The sequence below is a fragment of the Rhea americana genome, unplaced genomic scaffold (genome assembly GCF_003343005.1).
Source record: "Rhea americana isolate MKP2758 unplaced genomic scaffold, rheAme1 scaffold_89, whole genome shotgun sequence".
Taxonomy (NCBI): domain Eukaryota; kingdom Metazoa; phylum Chordata; class Aves; order Rheiformes; family Rheidae; genus Rhea; species Rhea americana.
Window position 1 is genome coordinate 2920012 of NW_028187077.1, and position 23828 is coordinate 2943839.

General features: G+C 37.3%; 1 protein-coding gene across 1 annotated transcript; it reads right to left on the minus strand.

The window, feature by feature from the left end:
- Nucleotides 1-291: 291 nt before the first annotated feature.
- On the minus strand, nt 292-19428 carry METTL14 (methyltransferase 14, N6-adenosine-methyltransferase non-catalytic subunit). Its single transcript, XM_085323923.1, has 11 exons — nt 19325-19428; nt 18774-18862; nt 17958-18045; nt 14773-14853; nt 14282-14369; nt 12330-12420; nt 10620-10761; nt 8567-8659; nt 7553-7669; nt 4680-4890; nt 292-1852 (listed from the first exon to the last, which is right to left on the minus strand). The coding sequence occupies exons 1-11, from the start codon at nt 19388-19390 to the stop codon at nt 1539-1541; spliced, it is 1380 nt and encodes a 459-aa protein (XP_085180049.1). The 5' UTR covers nt 19391-19428; the 3' UTR covers nt 292-1538.
- Between the last annotated feature and the right edge of the window lie 4400 nt (nt 19429-23828).

Below are 23828 nucleotides of genomic sequence, written 5' to 3' on the forward strand. Positions count from 1 at the left end.
TCAAATGACTCTTCAGCTTTGCAGCTCTAACACAGGAAGAAATAAAATGTAAATAAAGGCAAGAGTTTTATTTACTCTTTACCAGTACCTTGCTAGAAATACTAGCAAAGGCTGAGTTGAACAGAACCTACAAAACAAACTTCTGTGCTAAGATTTCATGCACTAAAGGAAGTTACCATCTGCTCTTTCATTACAGTAGACAGGAAGTTACAGTAAAACCTACTTATTCTACATCCTTCTTTAAGAAAATTCAGAGCAAACCCACAAAATATTAAGAAAAATGTCTTAACATTGGCTTTGATAAACAAGTTTAATAATTCACTACTTTACAAGATAGCTTTTATAAAAGCTAGGCTTCAACTGATAAAGATCACGAGACTTAAAAGCCAATTCTCTGAAATCCATGCCTAAGAATCTGGGACTTCAATGGCCAGGTTTGTTCAGTCTTCCAAGCATTGTCCAAGAAGTTGAGAGTCGTGTTATTTTCTGAAAACCAATACTCGATTTCCAGTGCACACAAGGTCCACAGGCAAAGCAAAACACAGTTCTAACTACGGTGCCGTCACTACCCAGGCCATACATTTGCAGCACTCCCTCTTGTAACATCTCCTTACGTTTCCAATATGGCCTCCAATGAGGTCTTTTTATTACTTACATTGCAATTGCTCTGCAATAAAACTTTTTCCTACTGAAGAACAAGGTTATTAACAGGCTCTAGGTGAAAATCTCTATTAAAGAAGCAATCCAGATCTACACAGACTTTCTGACCTGGATATAAATGCGTGGTAACTTTTCGCTTTCCATKAGACACAAAATGTGACTAGACAGAGTTACCACTCTTCCTACTACGAACATGAAAAATGAGTGCACATATATTCGATAAATGAAAGGCGGGGCAGGGGGGAAGGACAGACAGAATCCATTTGTTCCCTGTTCCCATGATTGATTCAGAAAATTTAGGCCCAATAAGGAAAAAATACAACTCTATTTATTCAATTTGCTCCTGGTTTAAGATAAGTTAAAATAAGTGTCTGTATTGACACAGCATTTTTTCTTCTGTGAATAAGAAAATAAGTCTGCTATTGCCATGCAACTCAACTGCATTTCACACCCATTATGTGATATTAATCCAAGTAGTTCACACCTGGACATACAAAGAAGGAAGAAGAATCCACATTTTGGAAGAAACTATAGTTAAAAAAAAAGCCCACAACTTGCAAGTTTTAGAAAGGAAGAGCAAGTATCTTCACTTCCATCCTATCCATGGTTTGAAGAGATGGTTCTCTCTGCTTTGATGAATGGAAGCTGCCAGGAGGCCAACTTTAGCACCATTTAAGTGCGGGATCCTGCCTGCTGAGTGAGGTGATGTGCCAGATCAGTCATAGGAAGGCAGAATATTTGGAACTGCTTGCACCAAAAACATTTTAAAAAGTCATCTAGCTCGAGTCCCCAGAATAATTCACTTTAGCAAAAACAAGACAAGGAAAAAGAGATTCAGCAGTGAGGCATAGGACCAGGGGAAGTAATTCCTTAAGTCATCAGCGTGTGGGGAAGCCACCCCTGTGGGTACCTCCACGGCCCCCTCTGAAGCCACCCCGCTCACCCCGGAAATTAGTTCTGTTCCTCTCTCTGCCCCTTTCTCCTCGGCCTGCTGAAGTCCCTCCTCTTCCTCCTCCCCTGGGAGCGCCACCTCCTCGGTCAGACTTGGACTTGGGTGGTGGCGACTTGGGCCGAAGTCTCTCAATCTCCTCTGTGCAGCCAGTCAGGTGGGAATTTGGAGCAGTGAAGTATGAAGAATACGTTTCTGCATTGAAATTGCTGTTTGTGAGGGTGGGTCCTACAGTCAGCCAACCTAAGGAATAAAAACAAAGTCAATAAAAGCAACAAACAAACCTCATGCTTCAGCGCTGTTGCTGCCTTTTTCCTAGAAAGTAAAAACTGAAGTGATAAAAACACGCAATTTACACATATCAAGCTCTGGAACAAGGCTTGAGCATAAAATAGGACTTTTTAAATGGGGCTTTGACCAAACACACACACATCGTTGGAAATCTAACTTCCTGTTACATCACGTATTAAAGAAGAAAAATGTRGTTCAGTGATCGCAATATGCTCATAGGGAAAAGGAATATAAAAATGGAAAACAAACAACCCCCACCTCCATATTAGTTCTTTAACACTATATTCTGCCTGRGGAATGTAAGTATTCTTTGCCTTGCTTTCCACACATTTAAAAAAGAGTCTATTTGTTTAGGTTTATAGGATTATATACTTCCTTGTGAACAGCTATGAGCATTCACAAACAGTAAATTCAAGGTGGTAATCAGTAAAAATGTTGTGCTCYGCCAACTTCCTGAATTAACGAAAAGGGGGAAAAAACGTCACTATTGCTATAATGACCTATACAATTTCAAGCATGAAATGCTGTTCCAGGATAACCATTCAGTTTAAAAACACAAAAGCTGGGTCAGACTTACACACAGACCTACTGTGTGAAACTAAGTTTTGTGAATTCACATAAAATTAAAGAACTGCCTATAACTGCCCATCCTTCTACAAAAAACGTATGTAGCTAACAGAATTAAGACTGATATTATTAGACTTCACGTCAAAGGTCAGTGAAAGAATAGGAATGGCTAGTAATCACTTCTTATGAGCAAAAGAAAACACTTAAAACACCTTGGAACTGATTTAGATAACTTATTGCTTGAAGCTTTTGTGCTGACGTACATTCTATTCCAACTACAATAGAAGAATAAGCAACGATTTCTGTATCATAAATATTAGCTCTCACATGCAGCAAAACAGACTGTGGTTGAACATGCACCCATTTCTCCTCCTCACTCAAGCTATTAATTTGTAATTAGTRGAAAAGAACACTACCCAAAACTGTTAAAAGAACCAAAGCAATTGCAACTATAGCACTTTCCTCACTCACATTCCCCCCTCCTTATCCCCTCCCCACCCTCCTTTTTAAAGGATACAATGTTACTGTAAATTTCCAGAGACCAACACTCACAGTATCTATACGTAAAGCATGCATACCCTATCCATAACATTAGGTATGAAGTTTGTCAATTCAAATGTTCTTAGACTAAATAAAACAAAAGAAACACCACGCACACAGAGGACTTTCAAGTTCTATTTCACATTAGGCTTTAGGGTGGAAACAGCACAGACAACTGATGCACAAGCCTGAAAGGTGTCAAAGGAGATTTTATTCTTCTAGTTAATTTTTTCCTGTGCTGAAATTCCTTCAACACTTGCACATGAGAAACTGAAAGGCCCAACCATCCCTCCCTCCCTCCCACCGCACAGAATGTGGTTACCATGCATTTCACCTGATCCACACATTTCTACACGTTTTCTATCATGCCAGATGCTGCAGTCTCAGCGTTAGAGATAAGGTTTTGAGATGCTGGAAACAGAACCAGCCCCTAGCTCAGAGTGATTTAAAACAAGCTTACAGAAAGAAACCATGCTTCCGAAAAGTAAACAGATGTGGCGAAAAAACACAACAAAAAAACAGCAGCTGTATTTTGTTATACTGACTGATGAATTAGATACAGAAAGTTCTTCCTTTTTAACCAGTATTTTGGCCAATTCAAGACTGACAGCTGTCACAGATTTTCCAAACACCACTGCTTTGTAATTGAGAGATCTTCACATAAACTAAGAATGCCTCCCCTTCAAATTTACTGTCTGACCTAGAGCATACCTCAGGAAAGCTCTTCAGGACACTCACATGAATTCTGCAACCATCACAGAATTCTGCTATTCTGTCTTGCAGATGACAAAGACATTTCAATTTTCAGAACTACTGTGGAGTTTAGTGCATTAAGTCTAAAAATAAAAGCTTAGCAGAAAGGCCATATACAGGATTTGACCTGAAAAAAAGACCATACATTTTATTATTCCATTGGAATACTGAGCAATTTCAGGATTCACGTTCAACTAAAGATGGAGAAAACAGAAGCCTAGAGTTCTTACTGTTTTAGAAATTATTTGCCTCTTAAAAGTGGGTATTTAGAAGATAAAACTTAACAGTAGGCAGTGGTAAACTGCATTTGTGACTTCTATAGTAACAATACAAGAAATTATAACCATAATTTTAACACACAATTAGAATGACTCCATATGTTGCTCCTGCAACTTAGACTGAAGATTCACTCCAGGATGGGGATTTTTTGCTTAAAAAATATGCACAAAAAATCTTTTGTTCTGTTTGATCATTGATGACCATGCATTAACTATATCAGAAGCTATTTTGATACTATCCTGGCACTGGCAGAACAGTTTGGTGATGCCATCATCCTCCTTTGCTGCTGAACATGAGGCTGGTTACTTGCCTCAGGGAGCGAGAGGATAGGGAAACCTAGAAAATCTCTCTGCCCAGTATATTTTCTCTCTTCTGACTAGATTTCCACTATGGAGAAGTCACCAGAAAGAGAAACACTCTAGCCCATGCAACTCCTCGTCCAAAAAGGTTACTGACATGTACTTTATATTGTACTGTTTGAAGTTAAGAACATACCTGCAGCTAGTGCAGAGTTATGCATTAAGATTAAACACACTTTAGTCTAGCTTCCCTTAGAATCCATTAAGTGGCCTCAGATGATGGAAGAGCGTTAGTAAAACAAGTTTAAATTTAATTCTGACAAAATAAACAGAACAGCTACCTGGTCGAATTGTACTGTCCCTTCCAAAAAGATGAAGACGCCGTCGTCCAAGGCAGAAATGCTCAATGATGTGAAAAATCTCTACAGGTTTTTCTATGTTGCCAATTTCAGGCTCTTCTGTGATTATTAGGTCAATGTCAACATTAGCATGGATGAAGTCACCATCTGTACTGCGACGCACAGTTCCTTTAATGCCCATGAGGCAGTGCTCCTACACGCATAAAACACAGAACAGCAGCCGTCAGGCACCTCGCATCCTGTTACATCACAGACAGAGGTTTGAAAACCACAGAGAAGGTGGCAAATTCTAGGTAGAGTAAATTCTATGCAGACTAAATCCTACTCTTAAATAGAGAAGAGTCTAAATTTTAACTAGAAATTTTGAACAAGCTGAAGCTACCCAGAAACCCTTCCAAAACCAAAAGAGAGTACCTCCATTTCAAAGTGCTAAAACTTAAATTAGAGATTGAAACAAGATATTTTGACTTCTTACGGCTACTACAAAGTTACAGAAGTTTAAGCTGAGAGAGTCTGAGAACTTACCACAAGAAAAGTTGGAGTATAAGGTGATAGGAAGAGTATCAACATCATCCTCATAGCTTTATTTGTGAAAATAGTTTTCAAAGTTTTCAGTCATAAAATAGTCAGTCAGTAAAAAGTCATTAAAAGAACCATTAATACATGCATTTTTTTTTCATATCATACCTCCTTTACAAAAGTAGCCTTCACCTCCAAATTCCTTTCTAGAAGATACAACAGCATCAAAGGAAGTAAAATCACTATGAAGGTATCAGTGCACCCTGATTCAATTCTGCCAGCATTAAAAACATTCTTTAAGTGTAATATGCACTGCTTTCCTATTCTCTGCAACATCAGAGATCAATGGAAGTGACTAGTATGTATCTATGCCTGAAGAATCACCATAACTGGTACAGGATGAAATGAGGGCTGTACATACTGAGTTCAGAGTTCTGTTTCTGGAAATACTATGCTCCAATGAGAAATTTTCCTTAGGTCATAAAATACTGATGGTATCAGTACCATCACCAGATGGTTCTAAGAAAGTTGCAGATGAGTATATAATCATTTCCAGATTTTTGGCAAGGTCTGTAACAGTTAGTCAATAAATTATGAAATGAAAAGGGTGACCTATTATAAGCAGTTGATTAACTGTTGCAGGATTTTCAGACTTTTTAATTAACTAAATAAACACAAAATACTGCCAAGCAAATTATCCACCAGGCAAAGTCTAGTAAGTCTGGTCTTCAGAAGACCTACCCAGTAAGTTTTATTTTCATAACATGTGGAATCTGATTCATCAATACCTTAGATAATACCACACAAGCACACAGCATAAAGCCTCCATCTAGAGAGATGCCTAAACTAAAGGGATAACATTTGTTATCATCATCGTTGGTAAGTGTATCTTCTACAAAGGATGGAGCTCTCTACTTAGAGTAAGTTAGCTCAATTTTCAACATTCAACATAAAAAAAATAATGACCTCAGCCCAACCTTTACTCCGTGAACAGAAAAATTCTCTAACACCAGAAGGCAAAACAACTCCCTTTTAATGAGTTAAGAAGTCTCCAAAAAAGCCTCCTATATTAAAATTTTAATCACTTACTGATGAGCAAGCCGCACAGATTTGCAACACTACATAAATCTAAATATTACATGTTTATTGCATAACAAACGTAAACTTTCAAACAAGCTTTGGATTAATGCGAATGCAAATCAAAGAAAGACTCCTAATATCTTAAAGGGAAGTTTAAGCTCCTAAAAATCAGCAAATCCAAGGCAGAGCTTAGGATGTTTAGTGCTAGCCACATATCCAACAAAATTCATGAATGTGGAATGAGTCCTGAGGTTAATGACAGTTTAAACTATTGTCAGCCAACTCTTTGTATTTAATTTAACTGCCACAGTTGCATCCATATATGCCCCCAACAATTTTTTATTACTATTTTTTCTCCAAGTTCATGAGCAACATACCTTATAAGTCAGAATACTATTTTCTCTCTGCACCTCCTTCAGTTCACATTTCTTCTAGAATACATCCCTAAGAAACTGCTTAATTTAAAACAAGCTCTTTCTGTCTCTTGTGCATGACAGTCACTGACTGATCCATTGTCCCTAGCAGCCTTCTATCTGGTTCAAGTCTGTGCACCTACCTGCATATGTACATTCAGAACCATTAGCCAACCGTCTTTTTTTTAAAAAAATAAAACCCCAAAATTTCTAGATCAACAGTTTTAAGGATTCATTTTGACATTAAATTCAGTCAAATTCTACTGCCAAGTTTAGTTCCAACTGAAAGGTGTTCCTGTCCTAAAAACCTTAAACCTCCAATACGGAAAAAGGCTTGTATGTTACAGAAGAGGTATTGCTAGTAGGCTAATTGCTTATTTACTTTGCCCCCTTAACTGAAGCAATCAAGAAGTCAAAAACATTAAATAGAAAAATGCTGCAACTTCCATTATCATGCTCAGGAGTTTTTYCCCCCCCCCACTCCAGTAGTCTACAAACCCTCTTCAGCTATCTTCGTTTTAATAAGGCTTAAATGAATAGCACATTTGGAAGATTAGAACAGACATTTACCCAGCAGTGTTAAACGCAGATGATACCTCTATACTTCATCAAACTGAGTAAAGTCAAAAAAGGGACAGAAGTTAGTCATCTATCCAGTGATGTTTTGGTGGGGTTTTTTTGTTTTGTTTTGTTTTCTCTTCCTACACATAACACACWCTGCAGAAGAGAACTTTGAAGTCCTGATGTTTGTTTTCCTGAAAGCAGGTCACAAACTAGTAGAGCATCAGGTGTTTGATTAGCAGAAAGGGACAGGATTAGAACAAAGTAGAAACTGAGCCAAACCTTGGTCCTTTGGAAAACAGCCTTGGGGTCTAGAGTCTTGGTTTTCCCAGGATTGTTTTTATTGGTTTTAATCCAACAAATGTCCTCACATCTTCGGTAACCCCATTTGCGTAGACACTGAAATGTTACAGACAGACAAAAATAAAGTCTGCATTATATSAGAAACTAAAATAACAACCTAAACTGAACTGTTAAAATAGGTTTTTTAAAACTTTTCTTAAAATATAACCGAAAGATAAATTTGTCACAGATGTATGAAGTATTGCATTGCCCAGCATGCTCGTGCTGTTTTGTCAAACTTTCAAAAAGCTTATATGCACACATGCATGTTGACTTGTCTACGTACTTTTTTTTTTTTTTTTAAAAAGATATCTAACTACCACACAGATTCCCCTGTGAAATTGTATATTCATTTTTACCATTTAATCAGAACCAGTCTAACCAACACAGTGATCAGCTTTCTTGGCTCTGTCTCTGTTAACATCTGCACTCTGGTAGAGTTTCAAATAAAAGTGAAATTCTAGAAGAGTTGATAAAGAGTCGAAAGCCTTTGCAATCATTTTGAGGCTTTCCCTAAGTTTATAAAGAATTAATATGCTTAGTTTTTAATCTTTAATTTCTACTAGGGCTATCTTGGAAAGCAAGGAAATTGGGCATTAAGGACTCAATCTCATCTGGCTGTCATGATATTCAAGAACTGTCCAGCTATGTCTATGACAAAAATCAATTTGTCTAGAAGAGTAGTTTAACTAACCCCAAAATAAGAAGTAGATGACAAAGCAAACTGATTAGTAACCACATATCATCCTTTAATGAATGCACAGCAGCTCATCTAGAAAATAACAGTAGCTAAACAATTAATGCCAATTAGACCCACTAAAATTACACATCCTTTAACACAGTAACAAAACATCTCTCAACATTTACAGCCAAGAATTCTACATAGAGAAAGTCAATGACAAAAATAAACTCTTAAGCCTGTCCTTGATTAATTAAATTAAAGCATCATCTTACCACTCTGCCAAGGTCCAGACCCTCTCCCGAGCCACACCACAGAAACACAAATGACCTTGGGGCTGCAATCTCTTCAATTTCCAACTTCATAATCTAAAAAAAAAAATAAAGTGTTTCTGAATGAAATATTTGCTTAATTTCGGTGATATAATCGCAAATTATATCAGGAAGAACACTGAGTAAGTGTTGAAGCATTGTCACAGAAACCTTCAGGAAGCACATTTATTAAAGATGCAAGTCTAGATACCATTCTCCTCAAAGCCATCCTTCAAATCTGTTTTCCAGCCAAGTACATTGTAAAAGCTCAATGAACCTAAGCATGCTTTCAGCATAGTTGATGACCAACTTGATCACTCATTTTAACATAAGTTACATCTTTGTAGAAAATTCTAGGCTTAAATAGGAATACATTCTGCATCTTTTCTTTCCCTTAAGCATATGCTGCATTTCATCATTCCCTCAGTAATTAAAAAGAATATAATGAAGCAAGTATTCTGTTTCTTTTCAGTTCTTAAGTTTGGTAAAATACACATACAAAAATCATTCTAATTCTGTATTGTATAGGAAAGATTCTCTCCATTTTCTCTTCAGAGGGGAAAAAAAAAGGGAAGAATGTATGTGGTTCAACTGTGGTTCAACAATTACAAACGAGTAACATTTGGGGTGAAATAAGTAACAGATGCAAAGCAACAAGTAGAAGASATTCATCTACAACTTGCTAACACATCAAATCAAGCTTCATTCACTGCCACTGTGAAAAAAAACATCATCCTGCATACCTATCAGATATGATCTCTAAATAAAAGGTATTTATTAACTTCGAACTTCCACCATACTCCTGAATTTAAGAATTTCTGACATGATTACTCTAACATTTTTTTAATCAGCTATTCCTCTCTATCTGAAGAGAATGCTTTTTTGCCTCCCCTGTTTTTTTGGTGAGGGGTGGTAATAGCTAACACAGACGCACAGAGCAGGGCTGGTTTATTAGCATCCAACACCGATGCTACAAGTTTTTTTTATTAAATGCTTAAGTGCAGAATACTCTGCTAATACAAGAGAAATACCACTCCAAGTTCAATCTTTAAAAACAGAGCATCTGGGAAACATGCTGCGTGTGGTCAATTTATGGTGCTTGATGACATTCAGCACTTCACAGGATAAAGCATCTAAACCTCATCTTGTTTTTACCAGAACTAACTTAGTTGAAAAGGCAAAGGGACAGAATGGAGTCACTTATCAATGGATCTTGATTTCTTCTTAACAAAAGTCCACACGTGCCATTACATGAAGAATTTAATTCCTTATATAACTCAAATTCTGTGTTTACTAGAATGCAGTAATACARAAGCACCAACTGTGATCTTGAAAAGATCACATTTTCACATTAGTATTTCCCTTTATTCCCCTAAAAGAGATCAGAAATCAACACTGCTTGAAAAAGCTCTGAGGTGACCAAGCACTAAGGGAAAGTATAATCACAAGAAAAACTCCGCAAGTAAGAGGAATCTATCTTCTCAGGCTTCTCAGAAGTACAATTGGTTTTGTAGGTATATTTCAATGCCTAATTAATACTATGGAGATATGAAGTATGTCAGAGATGCATATGTATTACTCTTTTGACCAAAGTATTAAAAAATGCATCTTGGAAGCCGTTAAGAAATATTAAGAGGCCAGAGAAAATCTGCAATGAATATTCCAAATTTCAAAAGTAAAACATTCAAAAAAACAAAACAAAAAAACACAGAGAAATTGGATTAGGGGTAGGTTTTCACCCTATTCCCATGTAAGTTTTCAGTGAGGCTCACGGAGAGCAAAAGGTTATATCTTAATTGCTATATCTTAAAAAGCAAGCAAACAAAAAAAGCCCACACTCTCAACACAAACAGTGCAGGCATAAAATATAAGACTAAGTTTGTGTGTATGCAATTTTTATTTTTATATAACCCATTTTTTCTTAAACACATCCTAAAAAACACTCTGGTACCACACTAAGTCCTCAAGCTAGTCATGCAGGTATGCATACGAAATTTTTCACAGTTAGATGACTTACGTCATCCCAGGTCCAGCATTTTTCATTGGCAGTAATGCCAGTCTCTCTGTAGTATTCTTCCAGTGGTGGTTCCAGAAGAATCACGTCAAATTTGGACTTCAGTTCTCTAATATCAAAAGCCTCCAAGTCTGCCTGTAAGTACCTTTTTAAACAAAAGATGACAGGTTGCTTGGAGAAAGTGTAAGACTGGTTTGAAAACTACACTCAAAGCAGCATTTGTGTGGTCAATTAAGAATAAGGTCTCCTGCATAGTTTAAACACACTAAATCCAGAGAAGACAAAGTATTCTTACTTAGCCTAAACAAAGTGCTATTAAATTAGATTTAAAAGTCTTCCTTTCAAGAAACAACGTTTAGGATTCTACTTTAGCAAGCAGGAAACAGACACCCAGAGAACATACTATACAGGAATACCCAGTAGAGAATCACTGGACATATACATCCACGGACTATACAGGAGAACACATCAACATTTAAGAAGAAAACAGTCATTGCCTGGAAAATAGACTTCCATTTTGCTTCATTTTGGGAAAGTACTGTGTTTTTAGAACTGCTACTTATATGTTGCTTTATGCTCAAAAGATTGAGTGTTGGGAATGTAGTTATTTTCCACAAAGCAAAATTGTGTTTTTTTATTCTTATAGCCAAAGTGTAACATCCTAATTCATCAATTTATTAATTGCTTATATGCACTMTTACACTTGGCATCCACATCTGCCAACCACTGCTTTATCACTACCAAATATGACTCCCCAGTATCTCTAGTCTTACTAAATTTGATTTGCAGAAAATCTCCCTTTCCAACAGTATATCTGGAAGAGATTACGGAATAAGTGTATTTGGTGTTATCAGAGGGTAGCATTTGATAACTTTTTCCCTTTTCTGTACTAACAGGGCTAAAAACACACACAAAAACCCCACAAAAACAACTCCTTCCACAAAACAGAAAACCTTACACAACTAACTTCAAAATAGCAAGTTGAGTTCACAGTTTGTACCTCAGTTGTTCAGATAATTTTCTCAAGTGTTTACATGTGACTATTATGAAATAATTCTGTTTTTCTGGGTACAGATTAGAACTGTGGTATATTAAAAATGTTAGTGTCGTATTCAGAAAGGTTCAGCCACATGTGAGTAACATGCCACATGCGAGTAACATGCCACATGCTTACAGTGCATCTAATATTCCAAAAAAACTCAGAGGTAAACAGAAGTTAACAGGACAAATTACTTTAGCCTCAACTTTTTTTGGTCTTAAACTATAAAGTAACATCTGGTTAAAGGTAACAGCTGAACATTATACAATGTTTTTGCAAGAACAATTCCAGGTTATATTAAGAGACTTTTTTTCTTATTGTAAACTGCAGGATATCATGAGATGCATGATCGTTTTGGCATATTTCTTTTGATCCCCAGATTAAAGCTTGTAGCTCAGTCAGCTGACAGCTCGCTTTAAAAAAAAAAAAAACGAAGCTTCACATAATATAAATAATCACACACTAGAAATAAAATCGGGTTTGTATACTAAACTAAACATCTATATTAAGCTAGCCAAAACAAACAGATTTTATTCTTCTGAAGTTTCAATTATTTAACTTGTATATACAAGSAGAAATATAAAGTGTAAATTCTAAACAGGTGCTAAAAGATTTGCAAAGCGGACAGTTAACCTCAAATCAGTCTGGAGGAGAAAGGCCACAAGAACACTTACATGGGTGGAGTGTTAGATTTAGATATCAGCTCATCCTTCAACCTGATGAGCTCTCTAAGTTTTGGATATTCTTCAAACCTATCTGCTAAGCCTAAGAAGAAGAAAACATGAAGTTAACAACTACTTAGAGTAAGTTTGTATCAATTAAGCATTCTCCAGTATTCTGAATCAGCCCAAATATTAACACTCAGCCTCATTTCCATTTTGTTAGAACAAATCAACCCCTTCAAAGCAGTTTTTTTGATCAGTACTTTAAAAAAGCCTCCTGCCTCCATCCAGTTAACTATGGCTACTATTACTGAATTACTTCAGTTCATAACTCTGAATTCTCACCTCTAGCACTGCTCTGGTGAAAGTTTTTAATATCTAACCTCACTATTGTCACAGTTACTTGTGCATAATGAAAGTTATACTCATTCTCCTCAAATACCTAATCAAAAAAACAGAAAACTATTTTCTTCTGATTTCCGCTGTTGTGTTGCTTCCAGTGCCAGAAGAACAAGATAGAGAAAAAAAAAAAAAAATCAAACACTCCTGATTAGCAGAAGTACAAGCCAGTTATTGGAGCTATGTGACAGATACAAAAAAAAATTTCAGTGAAGATAACTTAGGTTGTTAAAAAGAAGGGTCTCTCTCAGAAGGAAGCATTTCTCTTTCAATAGCAACATCAAAAAGAAGTAACTGGGCATCATGGAACCACTACCTCCCTACAGCTTTTAGCAGGGTGGTGTTCAATTGCACAATAGCACCTAGTTTTTGATCTTAATGTACATCTAACATTTAGCTAGCCTGTATGCAACTTCATGTACCTCATCTCTAATAAAGGGTCTACACTAACTTTGGAGATATATTCACTTCCACATTGAAACTTCTTTCACAAGCTATCTCGCCCCTTCCCTATTTTATGCAGTCAGGAATCAGAGTAAATAACATGGGCTAATGTTTACTGTCTTCGTAATCACCTTATTTCATGGAAAAATGTATAAATATTTCAGGTGTGTAACTGTGAGGCCCAGATGCTTTTAGGTAAAGACAGAAAAGAGTCAAAACATCAAAAATCTTAAAACTAAACATCAGCATGCATTTTACAGAAGTATTCACAGAACAGAAGAAAAACTATTATTACCTCATCAGACAGATACACAGAACCTCTTTGGGCTGGCACCTATAAACAGTCACCTATGTCAATTCTTACCTTGACAATCTTAAACTTGATAAAATAAAAGCTGAATAAATATTGCATAAAATTGTGAAGAAGGAGGTGTCCTGCTTTTTTTTTTTATATATCGAGTAGCTACTAGCATCTCCTTTTGGAAAATAGGACAAAGTAATACCTTAATTTTACACATTAAATTCAGGCCTAATAAAGTAAGATTTCAAGAACAAATTCAGTGATGGCCAAGTGAAAGTAAATATACAAAATTTAAAAGTAACATTATAAAAACTCAGTAACATGTTTAGTCTTCTAGGGAGTTGTCTGCACTTAACATACTTAAGCTGGTAAATATTATCCATCTACCATACTATTCATCAGTAGTATGCCTATCTACTTCTGTATTATCCACATTTTATACACTACCTGAGTTCTCAGAGGCAAATAACTGTGTCATTTAAATTTCCAAAGATTAAGATGCACTCACTAGACCCATCTGCCTTCTGAACGAACAAGAGCAGCTTAGTTTTGAAAACCTTTTCTGGCTTAAACACTTTCAAATAAAACCAAAGATAACCTGGGTAATACTCATCCTCTAAATAATTAGTATAATATAATCACTCGTATAAATGTATATATTGATATGTAYGCACACAGAGAGACAAGACTATGGAATGCATTGCATAAGACAATGCGTATCTACATCTTCCAGTTACTGCGAGGAGGTAAAAAGGGGAAGAAAAAGCACTGCAATTGCATAARATGAGATACCTTTGATCAATTACTGTCTATGACATACCCACGTCTCTGATGAAGTTCTGGGGTCTGTGTCCTGTATCCACAAAGTGTTGGCAGTAATCATTGTGCGGATTTAAGCTCTGAGTCCCCTGGAGAACAAAAGGAATTGAGTGAGAGCAAAGGTAGAATATCTGGACACACATACACATTACTTGGGTTAGTCTAATCCTTCTCCCTCCTCAACATACCTCCATAAGTTAAAAAAAAAAAAAAAAAAAAAAGTCATTGTATTTTTAGTTTCAAATCATGCTTACTGTTACTATGGCTCCTTGTAGGTCAATCCAGGACAGACAGACAATTTATATAAATTTTTAGTCAGATCAATGTAAACATTAATTACTGTCATATCTGTCATAAGAAAGTTACATACCTGCAAATCCCAGTTAGTAATTTCAGCCCTTAAGGTCATATTTCAAATATCATCAACTGCTGAAACAGTTTAACACAACTACACAATCTTTGACCAGACTTCACACTGCAGGAATAGCCTACCTTAAGAAAGGTACTTGAATCTTTGTAAATCTCTTCTTCATACGGTAGGTTTTCTTCATCTTGCTGCAGCTCTACTTCATCCTTGGGAATAAAGCAGATTTTATAGGCATGTAGGATCATGTTCTTTCTCTCCTCACTATTATTCTTCCTTCATTAAGGAGCAGAAGCGAGCAATGAACACAAATCTCCTGAAACAGTAGATCATGAACAGTTCCACTCCAGTTCTGGAGAGACAAAGAAATAGCATCTGACCTGTTGCCAGAAAAGTCTGTCTGTCTGTCATCACTGAGATAGTTACTGAAGAGGCCTCAGAAAGGAGAATAAAGCAAGAAACCATTCACTTCTAGAGCCTAACATTGTAGGCAGTGCCTTACAAGACACAGAATTTATAATTATTGTCCCAAAGAGTTTCCACTCTTCGGATTAAGGTAAGTACTATGTTTTGTTGAAGTTCTTAGCCAGCAGCAGCCCTTGAAAATTTACGTCCACTCAATCATCTCTTAAATTGCAACTTTAGTAATGGAAGCTTTTTCCCAGAATAAATCGGTTACAGCCCACACTTTAAAGGAATACATCACACTGCAAAAAACAGATTTTTTTTTTTTTTTTTTACTCTTCATCTTAAAATTCCTTTTAAACTCATTTTGTAGCCCCAGAATGAACAGAAAGACAAATGTTGTTGCCATTTAATTTTCAGTTAGCGTGTCACCAGTTGTCTGCTCACCCAACTTCTGCAGTTCAGAGTTCCATCATGCTAACAGGTACAAAACATTCAGCACAGAGGCCAAGGAGGGAAATAGGTGGGAGGGGAAGGAGAGACTCTCTCCTTCATGTCATGCTTTCTGTGATTATAGAAATAGCCTTATTCAAGTTGTTTAGCAGAAATAATGATAGTTTTTAAAAGAAAAATGAAGGAGTGTAAATAAGGAGTCATTCCCTTTCTTCTTTCTAAAAAGGAAACCATATTTCATTTTCTCAGGCAGTTAACACTGGTAAAAACATATCATCAACATCAAACTGGCAATATTATAAAATGAGATGCAAAAGACTTTTTAACACCAGGGATTATACAGCAAAGAATATCCCTCCTCCTCATTTAACAGCTCCATCTCATTCCATTTCATAACTTCCTTTGTCAAGGAAACAAAAGATGATTTCATTTCCTTGATGAAAAGTTCAGGGGGATTTTTAGGTCTCAGAAACACACTTCTAATGCAGCCTAGCAATTAGCAGGGAGATATTACACATGCACAGTATTTCATACACAGCAAACTTAAAAGACAATGTTAACTCTTTAATTAGAGTAATTTTTAAAATAATCAATAATCAAGACACACGAAAGTGTCCAAGTCCTACAGACAATAGTCAATAGAACCTGGGTCAACTCATCAGAATTTTTTTTCTACTTGTAGCAGCAAAGATTCTGATTTCTGTTCAAACATACCAAAAAAATGACCTTTTACTAAGGAAAACACTCTGTTCCTTAATAAGTTGTCCTTTATTTTCATTTCAGCCTGATACTTACTGAGATAAGTATCACTTATCTATAACTATCTATGCACTTATTCTACCCTTACAAAAAAACAAAAAAATCCACCTCATCAGAAGCTCCTAGATGGCAGAGAAGATTAACAAACTTCATCTTTCTTCTGAGAAACTGCTCTCAGACTTGCTCTACGTAATGACCTCAGACTTTTCTCAAAACATCAAAATAAGGCATTTAGGTGTAATCAGCTCTCTTTGCTCTCCATTTTGAACACTAAAAACCAACAAAAATCCTCCAAGATATCCAACTGCATTCGTTTAAAAGTTTCACACCCACATTTGTGCCCTCCACCCCTGCAGAACTCACAGCATCACACTGCACTTCAATAACTGCTGTCTTATGTCTTCACACTAACCCATCTTTACCAGTAATTACGGCTAGACACTCAGGCTCCAGCTAGAGCAGTTTGAGAACACATTTTGTGTTTTTGCAGAAATGCACAAAAAAAAAAAATAGAAACCASTACAGAAAGATTAACCAAGAACACCACCTAGAATCAATACTGCAAACCAAGGTTTTAGAGAGACACAACTCACTTCATGTCAAAATAYTGACCTCTGATTTTCCTAACAGAACTAATGCCTGGCAGATTGGCAATATTTGTCTGTAACACCAACAATTAAGTCTATTTCTATTTTTTCTAAGGCATATTAAAGATAATCAAATCCAAGTAGGCTTAGTGTCAAAAGGAGATAGATTTTTAAACCAGTTCATATTTCGAGACTGAACTTAAAATAGGCTCAAAGTACTAATGAGAAGATTACATAAATAGTAAATACAGTACAGCTTTTAAGTTCTTACCTCCTTGCCAAAAGGGAATTAGCAGCATCTACAGAAAACAGCTGATGGCTCTATTATAGCTGTTCTACTTGTAGGTTTCAAATCTATCCATCTGTTTGATTGAAGTTGATCCAAGATTTATATTATTAAATGTATATTTCAATCTCAACAATACTTCAGGAGTCTGGCCACTTCTAAGTCATTACAGCCTACCTCATTGTGAGCTTCAAGTTAATGGAGAACATATCAGTGACAACAGTCACATGCTCTGACAACTAAAGTGCATCCTTACACTTAACAGAGAAACTGGAAGACATCCTCAACTTTGCCATACCTCATCCTGTGGCCTGCCATTTTCCATATGCCAGCTTGATATGAAGCTGATATGGCAAGCTTGACACGCAAGCTGATATGAAGAAATTTCTGTCAATATTTTTGTGTTCCCAAGCACATACACACTTCACCTCTTCGTACCACACAAGCAGCAACAGTACACTGGCATGCCCTTTGAGAGCTAATGCTTTAACCTACTTTCTCCAAGGCACCACAAGCAAATCAGGCTTCCAAATACTGGGTTCTGGTGAACACAGAATCCAATGCATCTAAGACACATCCAAACAGAACCACTAGGAGTCCATTCTCACTCTCTCAGATCTTTGCAGCGAAAGACATCAAGGAAGATTTTAAACTATCCACATATGTTAGGTATGTACATGTCACACAGAGGTACACACACGTGTTGATGTGTATTTTTTTCCCTAATCCAGATGCTGTACAGTATGTCCCTCAGTGGCATACAAACACTAACAAAAATAAAGTTACAAACTTCTTCCTCCCCCCCCCYTTTTTTTTATTTTACCTTATATTCTTCAATCTCTTCTTCATCAGCTTCTCCCTCATCTGGATACTTGCGTTTTGCATTGGGTGCAGATGTATCATAAGAAGCCCTATAAACATAGAAAAAAAATTCCTCATACAGAACAGTTTCTCTCTCCACAGAGAGGAGAGGATGTTTCAGAAATCTCGGATTAGCTGCCTCGATCGCATGTTTCTGTCCCAGAAGTCTAAAATTATTTCGAAACATCTCATGTAAATTGTTTCTTTCACATTATTAGAGACAAGCACAATTTCCCAAGAATAAGGCTCTTGAAAAGTTATCTCATTTCTTTTTTCTTTTCTAAAAGGTACAGTTTGTTTTAACTGAAGCAATATCTATCCAGAGCTACTCTAAAATCAAACTAGCAAGTTCATGCTGTTTTTCCAACTGGATGTTTCTATTGTTCCAAAAGAACTTTTGAACTAGATAAAATACCCTGTAATTGTTTTTTTTAGCAAAGGTTAAAAATGCTCTAGGACAAAGCAGACCACATAGCCTAAATTCACAGATCTGTTTTGCACCACAGTAACTTTTTAGCAAAGGAAGCAAGAGCTAGCCTTGACTTCCAAGCCTCATATATCCAAACTGTTCTTAGTAGTTACTGACAAAACCCTATCATCCTAAGTTCAAATTTGAGTGACTAAAGTATTTCCTTTCACTGAATAGCATGTTTTCACATGAACTGTACAATTTTACTTTTCCTTTCAAAAAAGCAATTTCATTCTCTTCCTCTTTTAAAGGCTTTTATTACTAGTAATAAAAACCAATTTCCAACAGAAACTGCATACCAGTACAGACCTGCATGTTTCTCTTGTTTCAGCAATTTCCCGCTGGTCATCTTTACTGTTCAACACAGCACCAATACTGTCTGCGTTTTCAGCTCCTAACTGAAGGAAAATAACTTAAAGTCAAAATCATCACTTGTTAAAAACAAACAAAAGCAAAACCAAAATCAAACCAACTCACAAAGTGTCACTTTCTAAGCTGGAAATACTTTTCTACCAGCCCAGCACTGTTGCAGGATGGCTTTAGCTTCCCGGCAGCGACCCCCTCCCGCGGGCTCTGCATAACCTCCCCCGCTGCCCTGGCGGCTCGCACAAATCGCCCACACCTGGGGCGGCGAGCCCAGGCGACCTCTGCGTCGCCTTAACGGCCAGCAGCCACGAGGTCCCCACAGCTCGCGAGGCCCAGGAGCGCCCCGCCCCCAACGGTCGCGCCGCTACCGTTAACGGCTGCACGCAGGGGCCGGCGCGCGCCCCCAGCCCTGGAAAAGGGCGGTGCCGGCCGCGCTCAGGGGCCGCGAGAGCCCGCGCGCGGCGCCCGCCCCGCCGCGCGGCCCCGCTCGCCACCTGCTGCGCCAGGAGCTGCCGCCGCAGCTTCTGCCGCTCCCGGATCTCCTGCAGGCGGCTGTTCATCGCCCAGCAACCGCGCCGCCGCCACTCCGCGCCGCCGGGCGCCCGCGCGACGCGTCACTTCCGCCGCGCCGCAACGGCCCGGCGGCCCGCGAGGAGGGCGGCCCCGCGCGGCCGCCGCCATGTTCGGCGGGAGYGTGGCTGCCGCCGCGGGGACGTATTTAATGGCAGTGTTTAATTACTGTGCAGCATAGAGTCATTGAACATCATCCTTGAGCATCTCCGCTTGCTCTTCTTCGTGTCGATTYCGAGGGGTTATTTGATCCTCACGGATGTCTGCTTAGAAGTGCCCACGGGCTGACTGACTGTGTATTTCCCCCAGGGGAACACTGCTGAGCTGCTTACTTTTCAGTAACATCCTTCTGAGGGCAATTATTAGCATTATTTGGATAATTTCAGAAGAAATGGGATTAAATGGTTTTTAGTCTAACCTGAGGTGGTAGTATGTCACCATCAGTGGTGGCGCATCAGTTTTCCAGGCAGAACGTGATCTCTTGAAAAGCRTGAACACAAGCGGAAAAGGAATTGATCAGGAAAAATATTTTAGCAGAAAAAATGGAATAATAAAAACCTTTAATGTCTTTGTAACTGCTAAAGTTAGGGATTGAGAGCATCACTGTGATTGAGGTGATTTCTCATACTGAACACACACACAGCTTCTTGTAATGGCGCACTGCGGATCTCTCAGTTACAAATTCTGGCACAATGCCCAACAGCGAAGGGGAAACAAGCTAACTCTAACATACAGACAAACTGATTCTGAACAGTAACATCTCCCATTGATGGAAATCTGGTGTCTAGGCTTCTCTGGAGTCACTCAGCAGAATACTGGCCTCTTTTTTCAAATACAGATGTTAAAATAGTTTTTGTTCAACCATTTTAATACAAGGCAAACAACTGCAAGATTATTGGCGAGGTCTTTCTAGCAAGATCTATTCTCTAAGATGTTTCACTGATGGTTTACTGCAATGTGTTGCGTTTCTGTCATACTTTTACATTTCACAGTTTCTCTGTCATTCTGTTTTGGGGTCAGAATACGACTCTTCTACACTTCTCTCCTTAGTAGTCCATTATGGCCAACTGCAATTTAACACATTTTCTTACCCAATGTAGTTATTTCTAACTTCACCTTGTGTTCTGCTCCCACTTTTCCAACAGTTAAGAGACTTCTGGATTGAAGTATCTTTGCAAAATTTTTTAGGTGCTTCTTCTCTGATTTTTGGTCTCTTTTCCTGCTCCTTCCCTTTCCCTGACTCATCTTCTACTGACTGTCTTTAAATGTATATAATTTATATCATATGCAGATTTTTATTCCATCAGCAATTTGTATTAAAACAAGAATGAAGACCCACAGGGGCACACAGTCTTGATTCAAAAGTCATATGCATTAAACTTAAGTTCTTAGTATCTCAGTAAGGCAAATTTAAGAAAAAATAAACATTATAARTTATCTCAGCACATCTAATTGATATTAATGTTTACTTTCCTGAAATATACCAATCTTTCCTATAACTGTCAGACCCAAACGTGGGCAGGAGGAGCTGAACAGTGACATTTAGTTCTCTATCATAGAGAATATATGTGTTCCTCCACTGGTATCTTAGTGCCAGATACTATCCCACAGTTTTGTGATACAAAATGTTACTCTCTTTATTATATGGTATATATTTCAACAAAATATGCAGGTCAAATCTAAAACTTAAGATAGCTGAAGACAAGGAGATTAGAGCAATGCACAGTAATGCAGAAGGAAAACAGTATTTTCAACTATTGACATTTCTTACTGATAGAACATCACCAACATGATAGGGCTTCTAAGCGTTCAAAGCTCAAAATACCAATAGATGATTTATTATCTCCTTAGGGTGTGCATTATTACTTATACTGTCCTATCTGCAGAAATGTTAYGGAAAAAGAAATGCTATCTCAAGCTACTGTATGCTTCTTTGCTACTGTTGGCTGTAATGAATACAGTAGAAGTCCCTGCACAGTAATGAAATCACTTCCTTCTGGATGAAGTGATACGATGAAGAGATTTGTGCAAGCCTGTGCTCTGTTTTTAGAACTGGCTGCTAAGACCAGCTAATCTTAACAAATAATAATGGCTAAGAAAGACGTTATGCTATATACATATGCTGTTTCAAAATAAAAAGTTAGTATTTTTGCAAAATGTTCCTACCCTTTGTTTTCTATTTTTGCTGTAGTTTTGGCAGTCTGAGCCTTACATGCAATCTGGGGTCAGTTATTTTCTGTTACGATAAATATCAGGCCAAATTCTGCCAGTCTGGAGTGAAAAGCTATACATATGTACATACCATGCCATAATCCAATCTATGGATTTGGGTTTGATCACTGATATTGGAGTATTTTATTTGCATCATAATTTTTTATGGCCTTGCACCTTATCATGAAATCATCAAAATAGGGTTATGAGAGAACTCTAGAGCTCACCTAATCTATTCTCATATCCAAAGCTAAGATTTGCTTTACTAATAGCATCACTGATATGTTTGTCAAACCTACAAACATGCTGAAAATACATCAGCCTCCCCAGGAAATCCACAACAGAATTTCTTGGTTCTTGCATTTAGATTTTTCTCTTAGTGTGCAGTCTAAATATTTATTGCTGCAATTTACAATCATTACTTCATATGGACAGCAAGAGAAATACATTTCATACAGGTCGCCATGACATGCAGAAGTTTATTTGTATCCTCTGTGCAACAGTCCTTTATGCCCTGGAAAACCTCTTGTCACATTTCTTCTCACTCTGCTGCACTGTAGTCTAAGACTGTGATCCTTCTCTCCCTGGAACCACATTTAATTGAGTCAAATCTTTCTTGAATGGCAATTCCCAAAGCTAGGCATTCAGATGGAGATGAAGCCTTACTAATGCTGTGTGAAATACAAACATGTAGTAAGTATTGTAGGCTACAGACCAGTTCATGGATCTCAGTTTTTCTCAGTTTTTGCAGTTTTTTATTGCAACTGATGACTTTGTTAAATTGCATTCGCCTCTGATCCATTATCCTGATTTTTTCCTTCAGCTTTATCTAGCCAATTGTTTTCTCATCGTGTTTCTGTATAACTGATTATTCCTGCTTGAGTAAATCACCTTTCCCTTTTCCTTATTGATCCATGTTCTATTATTTCTGATCATTTCTATTGTTAAGATATTTGAATTCTCAGCATGTTCTCCAGCATATTTATATCTACTTCCAGCTTCAAACAGTTGTCTCCAAATGCAATAAGCAGACTTTCTGTTTCGCTTTGTTTAACCATTTATACCATTGCAAAATAGCAATAAAACATGACCAAATAACCGTATATGTTCACAGCCATTTGGGATTTGTGTTATCTTGCCATATATTCAAGTCTATTCTACTTCATTTATCAAAAACTGCTAGTTTATTATGTGTCAGTAGAAATCACTTTAAAAGTTATGGAGAATTAGGCCCAAGCTGCCTAATTTCACTATTCTCTCACCTTAATTATTCTTCCCATTGAAAAACTCAAACTAAATTATTCCCAATTAGATGCTCTATAAATTACTAAACTAAGAACACTGAATGGACCAAGTGGATGAAATAAATAGAATTTTACCTTTTAAGTCAAATCAGACAAATAGAAAATGGAAACAATGAACAAATCACAGAAACTACCTATTGCATGTCCCTTTTCTCATGATTTTAGTCAAGAGCATAGATCTCTAAGATACCTTTAAAAGCTAGGAACATCATTTTGGGGGCCTGTTTTGAATAAGGGAGAGTACCTGCAACACCCATTGACTGTGGCTCTGTGTGCTGTTCTACCTCTGCCTTTAGGCTGTGTCTCTATAAGATGGCAAATCTGATTTAATGTATGTACTGCAGAAGTACGACAAGCACGAATATACACATACTCACTGTAGTAGTTCGAATTTTGTTTAAAAATCTTGTAGAAATATCTTAGCCCTGGCAGAATTTATATTAGGCCCAGTACTGTTTGTCCTCAGTAAGCCAACATACAGCCAAAATAGAGTCTTCATAAACACAATATCATATGGTTTGGATAATCTGACAAACGTGCTGTGTTTTCACACTTCATGCAGAACAAATTTCACTCCAGTATTGATCCAGTATTGTAGCAATCCATGGTAATGGACATGAAGCCTTGATGTTGCATGTTGGTCACAGCATGAGAGTGGTGCCAGGGAATAACTAAGCATAGCCTCGTTACTGATTTGGAGAGGAATTTTAAAAGAATTTCAAAAGAGATCATGTTTGCTTTTGCTGGTAGTATATTTTATTCCACTTTGTCAGTGAGAGTAGTTTACACACAAATTTTTAAAAAGTATAAAAATATTTCTAAGTTCCCTACTTGGAATAAATCATGTAGTTTCTTAAATATTCTGATGAAAATATTGTTCTGGCTTCTTCAAGCTGTGTCTAACACTGCCAGA